Source organism: Stegodyphus dumicola, chromosome X1, assembly GCF_044657685.1.
Source record: "Stegodyphus dumicola isolate Sdum_Otavi_A_Nest chromosome X1, ASM4465768v1".
Lineage (NCBI taxonomy): Eukaryota > Metazoa > Arthropoda > Arachnida > Araneae > Eresidae > Stegodyphus > Stegodyphus dumicola.
Genome location: NC_140780.1, coordinates 189,843,227 through 189,856,067, shown reverse-complemented (window position 1 = coordinate 189,856,067; position 12,841 = coordinate 189,843,227). Strand labels below are relative to the sequence as shown.

The 12,841-nt window shown below is 31.3% G+C and overlaps 1 protein-coding gene across 2 annotated transcripts in view; it reads right to left on the bottom strand.

Annotated features, from left to right (window-relative positions):
* The window catches only part of adp (WD and tetratricopeptide repeats 1), a 159,379-nt gene that overhangs the window by 20,532 nt on the left and 126,006 nt on the right, over nt 1-12,841 (bottom strand). For both annotated transcript variants that reach the window (XM_085807293.1, XM_085807292.1), the window contains exon 15: nt 10,178-10,370. In XM_085807293.1, coding sequence (XP_085663419.1) covers nt 10,178-10,370 — 193 coding nt within the window. The remainder of the gene's footprint in view (nt 1-10,177; nt 10,371-12,841) is intronic.

The window sequence follows — 12,841 nt, the reverse complement described above, 5'->3', positions numbered from 1 at the left end:
AATATATGGCGAAAAATTATTACAATTTCAATTGTTAAAAAAATAAAATAACAATTAAAAACAAATCTTTAAGTTTTCAGATTTGAAATTACGTCCAAAGGGGCATTTTTTTAACATTTTGTGCATTACTTTATTTATTAAATGTTACTTTATTTATTAAATATCACGTTCTTCACACTTAAAACCATAAAATTCAGTTCAATAGCAATGTCGCAAAATAATTTTAAAATAAGCATATCTTTAGAATTTCCGATACACAGTTCCGCGTGCTGGAGATAAAAAGAGCTTTTTCCCCCGTAGAGTGTTGCCATTGCTCGCTTTGAAATCTTTGAGTTTGTTAAGCAAAAATTTGTTAAAGTTTTACAAAATATGAAATCAACAATAAAACAAATTTCAAATTTGGTCTTCCACATGCCCATATGTGTAGAAGGATTATGTCATTCAAAATTCGATGGCTCTAGGTACTGTTTTATCACAATGAGAGAAATACATGCATTTATGCAGATTTTTCATTATTTAATTTGTTCAAATATAATGCAGGATTTTAACATTAGGTGGCAACAGTTTGAAAGTGAAACGGACATTTATAGTGATTCAATGCAAAATTGCAAAATGAAAACAATAGTCTTTTGGGGACAAAGCCCCTTTGGAATAATAATAAATACAAGTTACACATTTTATAATACAAACATTTAGAAGAATAAGCAAATAAAAATAATTATTTTATTTAAATTACATAAAATACCTTGTTATATATAAATCATAAATATATATTTCACATAAACTTACTGAATATTAACTAATGTATGTAAATCTCTAATTTTATTATCGATTTCATCATAGTTTCTTAAAAGATTGGTGATTAGCAAATGAAGGTTTTCATATTTTCTTTTCTTTTTTTTTTTTTTTTTCTTCAGTACGTCCTGTATTTACAATAGCTAATAATAAAAGTTGATGGGCTAAATCTTTTTTCAGTCCGTCAAACAAAAACCACATACTGGGATGGCTACAATTAAATCATGAATTTAATACTTTATGAAAGCTTTCGTAACAATTTTTGGTTTTAGGAGATTTTTTAAAGGCTGCTTCATAATGATTCCACACTTCGGTTGGAAACTGCGATCTTCTACAACTTTTTGGCTCCAAACTTAAATAACTACATTCAAATATCAATTTATACAGATACACATTAAAAGTATGCAAAAAAAAATAGAGTAAAAAAAATATAAATAAACTATTGGCAATTACAGGAAAAAAATGTCATACAGGGCGCAGTGGTATAATATATTACAGTACATGCAAAAGTTTACTATAGCTTTTATTCTTTTATATACCGCCTCTGAAAAGGTTAATGTGACCATTTGTCCAATAATTTTTTCAAATGATCAAATAATGTTTTTAAAAAATTCAAGTAGTTGTACAATGTTCAAATCAATTAATTATTCATTGATTAATGTAAGGGTATTTCTACATATTTTATTTATCCGTGGGCTTATTTCCATGTGAGCATATATCAATGAGAGCTTTTTTCCGTGTGAGCATATTTCTAAGTGAGCAGTTTTCCATGTGAGTTTTTTTCCTACGTAGGCATATTTCTGTGTGGGCTTTTTTCCTGTAGGCATTTGTACCTGTGATCATTATTCTGTGAGCATTATTCTTGTGGGCTTTTTTCCTAGAAACTTTTAATAAATAACTTCTAATAAACTCTGTTCCTAATAAAACTCCCTTTTGATATTTTTATAAAGTCTTCTGAATAAGTAAAAATTTTCATTAAGTACTTTGCTGTAATTAATTACCCAATATTTCACTTCACTGTCCATATACACTTCTTCCTGTAAAAAATGAGTTAATATTCATTTTAAAACCACCTTACATATTTTATTTGAACTTCCAAAGTAAATTCCTATTTTTCTTTTCCCTTTTGATGACAACTGATCTTACCACATTGATGACTGCATTCTAGATTTAAAATGAAATCTTCAAATAAGACATTGAATTAAACCATCAAAATCGATAAATTTGCCATATGGCTAGTTTCTAACTATGTTTCTCTATTTCTTCAGACTGCAACCCTAACCCACATCTAAAAAAGAGCTATGGAGTATGAGCTTTCTAATCATTTTGTAATCATAAGATTAGATACACTATGGGCATGACATTAGATAAAAGTATAAATATCAAAACAGTTAGATGGATAAAGTATAAAACTTGGGTGAAATATTACTGATTGCACAATTATAAGTTTCCAATAACATTAACCGTATGGGTATAACTATACCTCCATTTACCCATAAAATCAACAATATAACTTATTCCTAACAGTCAATAAGATTGGTGGTGAATTATTATAGTATTTGTTGCTTGTATGCTTTTGACAGTATACATGATTAAAATTTTTTAAAATACAAATACAACAACTAAGCAAAGTTTTAAAGGAAAAAATAAATAAAGCTTTATTTAGGTAAAAATAAGACACCTAACAAATATTAATTTAGAAGTCAAACAACAATATTTGCAAATTATCACAAGACCCGTTTCCATGGTTTTACCGAACCATCAGCCTCAGCTGTCAAAGAGCAAATGAACGAGGTGAGATATAGTGATAAGATAAGAATGGATGGACAGGACTTAAGCTACTGGCACCATCTATTGATAAAACAAGAAAACTAAAACATGCTTTCCTTAAAGGCTGAAGGTAATGATGGACTGGAATTAGGTTAACTAACCAGAACAAACAGATTTCTTTTAATATGAAATGCCTCTAGAAAATCTAATTCAAAAATGGAAGATGTTTTTTTGAGTAATTTTCACTGCAGAAAAGTGGAAAGCATGATTTTCGGGGAAACAACGCCAAGCAACAGAGGACTTCTGTGTTTCCTTTTTTTAACATACACCTCATGTTCTTTAACGTGAAATTTTAAGGGTCTCTTAGTTTGACCAATGTAAATTAAACCACACTGGCAAGGAATCCTGTACGTACCCCAGGCATTCATATCCAGAATAGGATCCTTAAGTATGGAATTCAGAATTTTAATGATAGGAGAATAAATGACCCGAAAGTTAAATTTCTGTAAAATATGTGCAATTTTATAGCTAATTGATGGAAAGAAAGGAATGACAAGAGAAGTCTTATAATCTAAAACAAGAGTGTGATTTTTGGTGTATTGAGATGAGAATATTTTAACTACTTGGTTAATAATGAATCATGCTTTCCATGTTTCTGCAGACAAAATTATTCAAAAAACATCTTCCATTGATGAATTAGATTTTCTAGACGTATTTCACATTAAAAAAACTCTCTGTTCTAGTTAACAACCCTAATTCCAATCCATCATTACCTTCAGCCTTTAAGGAAATTATGTTTTAGTTTTCTTGCTTCATCAATAGATGGGGCCAGAATCTTAACTTAAAATTAAACTTGAGCTGTATAAGCTTCATCTGGAACTTGCTAATTCATATCCAAAATTCACTGCCATTCAACAAAAGTCTTGGTCTAGAACTAAGAATGTGGTTAACTATCATAAAAATGACTTGCATTTAAATTCCAAAACCTTTTTCTTACAGTCCTCCAATTTAAGTAGTTCAAAAAATCTCCCCATCATAAATATTAAGCCGATAGTTAATATTTCTAATGTTAGTTTATCAGAACAAGAGATAATTCTAAAATATAATTTTATCTTCTCACAAACCTCAAAACCCAAAATTCCAAAGATTTTGGCTCCTCTCAAGAAAGCTTTCAAATTCAGTGAAGTGCCAGATACACAGAAAAAAATTATTAGGCATCTTATTGCCCATAATGTAAAATTCAAAAATAAGCCTTAGAAACCAAACCTAAACACGAGAGAAAGAACTACAATGTGCGAAATTCATTCTAACCTGGACATTATCATTTCAAAGGCCGACAAAGGTTGCCAGATAGTCGTCATAAACAAGAACACTTACATCAATGGTGTAACTAAAGTCTTAAATGAAGGCCCATATAATCCGATCCCTAAGAACCCTTAACCTTCAGAGCTCTCAAAAATAAAAACTGTGATCAAATTGTCACAAATCCTTTCGACCAACTTAAAACTATCGCTTATCCCATCTGTAGCAAAATTTGCCAGATATACTCTTTCTAAAATTCATAAAAGTGATATTCCTTTAAACCCTATTGTATCAAATTTAGGCACTGCCTCATACCCATTAGCTAAATATTTTCTAGATTTCCAACTCTACTAGATTTACACCATAAAAAAATTCAAGAGTTTGTAAAAAATTTAAAACATTTCTCCTAGAAATTTAGTCATGGTTTCTTTTGATGTAAAGTCCATTATTCACCAGTGTTCCAATGGAGGGTGCATTAGGATGTCCAGAAAACAGACTTTGTGAATTTCATTTTTACTGCATTGAAATTGATGAGCTCATTTCCCTTACACTGAAACAAATGCATTTTGTTTTCCAAAAAAAGTATTACAAGCAAACTGAGGGATTACCATGGGAAGCCCTCTTAGTCCTATCCTGGCTGATATCCACATACATTATTATGAATCAAAATGATTTGAAACTTTAAACTTCCCGGTATGGTTCTGCTACATAGATGATACTTTTACCCTGATTGAGTATAATAAAGATGATTTAAATAAAGTTCTATCAGTAATGAATTCAATGATCTTGCTATTTAGTTCACTTTTGAACTTGAGACATGCAATTCTCTTCCGTTCTTTGACATTTTAGTTGCACATAAAATATCCAACTTCAGTACTTCTGTTTACCATAAACCTTCATCATTTTGCCTTCCATCATACTTCAAATCATGTCATCCGACTAAATAGAAGTTAGCTTCATTTCATTCCTTTGTTTTCCATGCACCTCAAGTTTGCTCCTCCAAACTGGCTCTTGATCAAGAACTAAATTATTTAAAAGTAGTAGCTATTGATAGGGGCTTTTCATCCAACATTATTAGCCAAGCAGTTAAAAAATTCTCGTCTCAACACATCAAAAAGCACACTCTTGTTTTAGGAGATTATAAGAATTCTGTTGTCATTCCTTTCTTTCCATGAATTAGCTATAAAACTGCACGCAATTTACAGAAATTTAACTTTCAGCTCATTTATTCTCCTATCATTCAAATTCTGAATTCCAAACTTAAGGATCCCATTCTGGATATGAATTCCTTGGGTATTTACAGGATTCCTTGCCAGTGTGGTTTAATTTACATTGGCCAAACTAACAGAGCCTTGAAATTTCACATTAAAGAATATGAGGCAATGTTAGGAAAAAGGAAGCACAGAAGTCCTCTGTTGCCCAGCATTGTTGGTCCAAAAATCAGACATCTTTCGTCGGTGAATTAGATTTTCTAGAGGCGTTTCACATTCAAAAAAATCTCTCTGTTCTAGTTAATCACCCTAATTTGAATCTTCATTAGCTTCAGCCTTTAAAGAATTTTTTTTTTCCCCCATCAATAAATGGTGGCAGTAGCTTAACTTCTTTCAGCGATTCTTATCTTATCACTATATCTTGCTTATTTGCTCTTTGGCAGCTGAGAATGACCAAGTAGAACTATCCAAACTAATCCTGTGAAAATTTGCAAATATAATGCTGACTTTTGTTGTTGAACTTCTAAACTAATAAGCTTTATTATTAGAATTTATTTTACATACTATTTTTACTGAACTCTTAAAAATAAAAATGCCCCACCAGTAGCCGAGTGATTAAAACTGCTAAATACTGGTAGTTTGACCTGACTTGGGTTCAATCACAGGTGAATGTGGCTGCATGGTTGGTTTTAGTGGTTTTTCTCTTGTGTAATGTAAAATACAAACCAGTTGCCTTAGAAAGTCCTCCATGAAGGCATCCCTTCTCTCATGCAGATAGCTTTATGATGTTCAAATAAACTAACCTTATGAACAAAAATTTCCAAGAAATACTTCACACAGAATTTACTTTTCTAAATGTTATATTAAGTAGCTTAAAATTTTCAGCCTTATTTAACCACATTTTAAATCCTCCACCGCTCCCAAAGTTTTCATTTTTACCAAAATACTTGAAAGAATTACTTAAAAACCAGATTTCAGAGCTAATTTCAAAGAAGGAATATGTTGTAGAGTTAATTATTTCATATTTCAAGCTGCAAATGGTAGTTCATCATATGAAAATATGCAAGCTTTATGTAGAAACATATAAATGAATTAATACATTTTTTTACAAATGGAGATCACAACCTTACAGGAAATTTCAAAGCTATACGCATGGAAATAATTGAAACTAAAAATACATTGCAATGATAATTAAAATTCTCGTTTTAAATCCAAACCACAAATAATAATAATAATAAATAAATAAAAAGAAGATCACAATGACTTAAAATTTTGCATGAATATTCAGACAGCTAAACAACTTTGTTTTGTTCCATAAAAAAGAACAAATCAAAAATATGGTGTCATGAAGCATAATCACAATATCAAAAGATGCAAATTACATGTATATGACATACACATATCACAAACATTTAAAACGTAAAAGAAACTACAAGTTATATTTCCCATTACTTGTCAAACATATGAATTTTTCTGTTTCAATGATTTTATCATTAAATTATTGCAGTTTTCTTACAGAACTGGTTTATGTTGTCATACACCTTGTAGCTCTTGTACCAAAGTATGTAGAAAGTTCAGAGTGTTGAAGTTGGCAAATTCTGGCTTAGGCTCTGCAAATCAGATATATAAATTATTTCAAAATTTGAAAACACTGACATTTAGACATCAAACCTGGCAGGAAATGGAAGCCAGCTGATAGCCAGATAATTGCTACATCATTACAGATAATTTTCACGGATCTACCAGTATGTGTAGTCTATAAGTAGCCTCCCAGATCTACCAGTGCATATGACTTAATCATTATATTCTTGATTACAGTGCATAAAATTTTCACGCATTCTGAAATGCTATCTTCATAAAATTGTTCAATTTCAAGTGTTGCTAATATTTAGAAAAGAATAAATAAGAAATGGTCACACTCCAACTACTTGCTCAGAGAGAAGTCTGATATGTATGATTGCTGAACACTTTGAAGCACATTTCCATCTTCATGTTGTCATTAATAAACAAAACTGCATAATCTGGGCAACCAAAAATTCACATGAACATAGTCTCTTCATGGCCCAACCATCATTTTTATGATGTACAACTACAATACCATTTACTGTCCAACCATGAATTCCAAATTTATGAAAACACCTGGTTTGGGGGTGGAAGTGGGCATATTTATCAGTGATGTAGAGGTGAGCACAATAGCCCGGCAAATATAAAAGGTTCTTCCATTTCGCACTCTTATCCTTCCAGTGCTGTGCAACAGAAAATTGTTGCTTAAGCTTTATGCATTTTAAATTGATGTACTATTAAATTTTAAAGTTTTAGAACTAAATTAAAATACATAAAAATATCAAATCATAACATTTCAAAGAAAAAGGCAGTATAAGAACAATAATAATAAGCTATATTGCTTAATATAATTCATCATCAATTTATACATAATTTAATACATAACGTTTTATAAATACATTTTTAATTAATTTTAAATAGTTTCAAACACTGAATGAAAAATTTTCACCTGTTGAATATGCTTTAATAAATTACATTTCTTAATATAATCAAGTGATCTATAAATAAAATAATAAGTTATTTAATGAAAAGAGGTTGCATAAAACTTATTTTAGTTTTAATTAGACATGGCATACCTTCCCGCCCCGTTCTATATTTTTGCATTTAGTTTGGCGGCACAGCACAAAGGGATCCTCCAAACTCATAGAGAAATTCAGAATATGAATTGTCACTGACAGTAAAATTTAACAGTTCACATAATTCTTCTATAATATTGTCTTTTTTCCAACATTCAGTTTCTAAATTCTTCACATAATCACAATATTTCTTCCAGCTGATCACTGAAATACCTTCAATACACTCACTGGTGAAATGTGATAAATTCAACATGTTTATATCTGCAGTTGTGTTCTCACTTCAAACACATTTTTTTGCTTCAGCCCACACATACTCTAAGGCATTTATATCACAGTGATATTGTGGGAGTCGTAGAATTGTATGGCCTTGTTCTTCGACTATAATCTTAAATTTCGGAGTATTTTTTTTTCACTAAATCCAGCAACTCAACTTTTTACAAATTTGGACAAAAAGAAATGTCATTTTTTCACCAGCCATTGTATTATATCTTCCTTTCTTTGGGAAGCATTAGGAACTTTATTGAGTTGCACCAAATGATAAAGTGCATTATTGATAATTATCACAGAATTTTGTAAGTTTGGAATGAGCTTTTCAACTGCCCATTTTTCAAATACAAAAGAATTTATTTGTCCGTGATAACGGCTAGTTGTACAGTTCGCTTTATAAATTAAGCTAGTATTGGAAATGAAGCCCATCTCACCACCAGCACATAAAATTATTATGTGGTGAGAGACGCTCACTGTTTCTAATATCCCACAGATTTCATTTGATTGCCAGCATTTTCCAAAAGTTAAATTGCTGTCCATCCACATTCCGTCTACGTAAATCTGGTGATGTGATTCTTCTATGTAATGTTTAATGTTCCTCAGATACATTGTTCATAATAAAACAATGCCAGGCCTTTCTATTAAAATACTTCTTTTATTCTGAGACTTTTCCAGCTAAAATCAATTTCTCTGAGAAACTTTCTGTGTGTTTCTCTTTGCCAAGGGAAACTGATTGTTTCTTTCAGCATGTGAACAGTTTGGCTATAATTAGCACTTTCTTTTTTCTAGATATAAGTCTTGAACTGCTCATCTCAAAACATCCAAATCAAAATTATTCAAGACTGTATAGTTTCTTTCTTTTTTCTTTTTTTAGGGGGAGAGAACTCAATCTTGTCTTTACTTTCACATTCTTCATGAATTCTGTTTATGCTGCCAATAGAAATGCCAGTCATATTACTGGCTGTGTAACTGAGACGGTCAGTCTTCCTGGTTCTTCATCAGAATCTTTAATTAAATAATGCACTAACTGCTTGAAACTGCTACGGAAAGGCTTAAAATTGCTTAAAATTTTGGAATTTGCTTAAAATTGCTATGGAAAGGCTATTCTGGAGCTTCCTGGAACACTAGAATTCATAGTTAAAATGAAAATTTGAAAGTAAAGAAAAAAAATAACAGTAGGAGTGATGCTCAACAACTGTAGAAAACATACTAAATGACCGCCTGAAAAAAAAAAAAAAAAACTTCCAAGAGAGAAAAATACCAGTGCTTCACCCACACCCCTTCAATTAAATTGACTCCTCTTGGCACTCAGCCAAACTGCTCTCACTAGTGTGATTAGACAGTACTACCGAGTCCTTTCTTTTTGCACTTTAAAGCAAATCATGCACTTTAAAGTCACTTAATAGCCCTCTCATCTGCTCTGACAAAGTCTATTAGTATGAATCTGTTCAAAAACCACCCTACACCAACACTGCAGCTATGTAAATGGCTGGATATCAATAGTTTCATGGTAAAAGGGAGTTCTATTGAATACTGCCACACCAGTACGGTGGCTACAATAGTCATTACGAAATGAAAGGCCACTTTCCTTAATATAGTTCCTCAAATTAATTCATTGAACATGAACTAATTTGATTTTTGATGCAGGATATATAGTTATGTTGGACACCTTGGAAATTTAGATGAAGAAAAGGTTAACAAACATAATGTATCCACAACAATATCTACAAAAATACTCGACTCTGTTATGTGAAAACCTTATTTTCCAGTTTCAGCTGGAATCAAAACATGGAGAACAGCACAATGCATATTTCTTATATCATATTTATTTTTTATTTTTGCATTTCTTTCCACCACAATACAGCAAGTTATCCACTTAGCAGAAATTTTTTTTAACTAGTCTCCCCCCCCCTTTCACCAAACAAAATTCTATTTCCTCATGAGTATTTACGGAAAATTTCAAGTCATTTTGACAACAGCTTATTTCACATGTTCTGAAATGCAAACTTTAATAATTACAGTGCATTCATTTTTGCTTTTCACTTTATATTTAAATCTATTAATAAAAAACACTAACCAAATACATGAAAACATCACACTGTAATTCAAATGAATAATTTAAAATACAATAAATTAAATTATATTCAATACAAAGAAATTTCAATGTGCATATTGTAATTCTGTAAAATTTACCTCCGCTCTAGGACCCCATAACCTTACTACGGGATCAATGCCACTTGTTGCTAAGAGACAAGTACTTGGATGGGGTTGAAGGCAATTTACTATAGAATCATCTCCTCGTAGCACTCTAACAATATTTGTTGTTACTCTGTCCCAAATAAAAATAGACCCATCATCTGATCCAGCAACAATATATTGTCCACAACTATATAAAAAAAAAAAAATCTGAATTAAAAAACTGATCACATTAAATTAGCAATACTTTTCAGAATTAAATAATACATTCTATAAATGAATTGTAACAAGGTACAACATTACAAAATTCATTTACCAAAGAAGATGGATACAGAAATCTCTCATTATGCTAGTGGATTAAGTACTTCCAATCTTTTCAGTATAAATATTAATTAGCATTTAGGATATTTCAAAGAGAATAAAAAATGTGTTACAGACTTTTGCTTCACCTTTTCTTCAAAGTTTCTGCGTAATTCTTTATAGGGCTCCAACATATTTTGAATGCTTGTTTTAAAATTTGATCCCTTTTAGATGACAGTATATAACTTCAGACTTCAGAATTAAATGAATAAGCATTTTGCTTTAAAAAAAAAAATTAAAACAACCACTCAAAACTTTTTATTGAGAAGAGTTGCTTGAACTTTTAGTTCATGCTTTCACATTTCCTGTTTGCTTGGAACTGAGATAAGCTTCTCCACTGTTAACCCCTTACAAACATGGCATAAGATCATTCTTTTCTGTATCTATTTTGCTTACCACTTTAAAGCGTTCAATACCTGTGTTTAGTTCTATGTACGGCAAATAAGGTAACACAATGTTCATATCTGAAAGTTCTCTTCTGCCCATAATTAGAGCCAATAAATATTGATTAACGAAGTGATAATACAGTACAAAGTCTCTAATTCAGACATCCATAATCCGGAATGATCTATAATTCGGACCTCAAAGGTACAAACTTTATGCGCATGCGTAAACGTATAATGCGTTTACACATGCACGTTTAATGTATAACGGACGGTATAAACTAGGCTAAAATTATCTAAGGCATTTCGGTTAATGTTGCAGATTGCACTGTTCCTTAATCTTCTAATTGGATCTGGCTTATTATCTTTTGCAGACTGTTAGAGCAATTTTATAAAAAGTAAGCTTGAACTTTCGATTATGTCAAAAAGAGTTTCAAATTCTGGAGCTGCCAAAGGATCTAAAAAGCGAAAGCATGTTTCGATGTCCATCAAACAAAAAGTGGAATTGCTGCAGAAATGATAAAGGCTTATCCGTCTCAAAATTATGCAACGAGTGTGACATTGGAACGTCAACTGTGTATGACATAAGCAAAAAGAAAAAGGAACTTTTTGAATATTTTGTGGATGCCGACACCCCACTTGCAACGACTAACAGAAAAAAGTTTCGTTATGCTAAAAGTGATGAATGTTTAATAAAGTAAACAAATAAAAATTAAGCTTTTTTTTGTAAATTTTGATACGCTTTAGATCATAATTGCTCTTTATTTCATAAATTACGGTTTCATATTTTTAATTGTATAATTTCTGCATGCCATCTTACCAGATTTAAATTGATGATCTATAATCCGGAAAAACCCCTAATCCAGAATCGGCGAAGTCCCGACGAGTCCGGATTACGGACTTTGTACTGTATCATATTTTACATCCTGATATTCACGAGACAGACTGGAATTGACATAGCTCTTCCAGTTCAGAGCGATGGTCAGACCTCATTAATCTATGTTTTTCAAAAGACCAGTCTTTCATAAACTCGTACGCAACTTTCATTAGTCTTTCATAAACTCAAAATTTGCTATTACCTCTTGATCTTAATGCTGTAAAAATGAGGTAGCATTTGATAATAACAACAAAACTTCAACTCTCAGGACTTAGTTTGAAAGAGGGGGCTAGATGATTGTCAATTAAAAAGACAACACTAATTTTCCTTTTTTAACTTTAAAAAATGCTCTTACTTCTAGAACAAAAGTGCACTTGAATCAATCACTATACTTTCTGCTGCAACTAAAAATTATTTCTCTCAGTCCTCTTAAATACTGAAAGCTGCCCTCTATCTTTACTGTTCAGAGCTCCTGAACTCGATTTCTAAACATGAAATTACTACTGCCACTTATGTTTGCATAAAGAAGGCAAATCTGCATTTGACAGCTTTAAAACAGCTTTTTCTTCAGTTTTTGACGGAAAGGCTTCTGAAGTAACCTTTTTCAATAAAGACCTGTCTTATTTGTAAAACTCAGCAACACTGGTTTATACACATCACTGACAGAAATTAAAAGAACAATTTTAAAAAGGTGTTTAGATTAATTCTATTCACTGAACTCCAATGAAAGGTAGCTCAAGGTCAAGGTTATCAAGTAGTCCAATGGGATTAGCTTTTGCTACACAGAAATAGAAAAATTTATCTTATTAATCTTAAGGACACTGTTACATCAAAAATTTGTACATGATTGCCTAGAAGTTCACAAAGCATGGCAAAACTGCTGTAAGTTACATTATGGTGAAAGGGGGCTACCTCAAACATTATTAACTTTTCCCACGTACCACTAAAAAGTATTAATACCACCATTTCATAACTCCATATCAGATTTCCTATGCTCTTATTGAAGTTTATTTTCAGAAGAAATAGGCAATGTTTTATTTT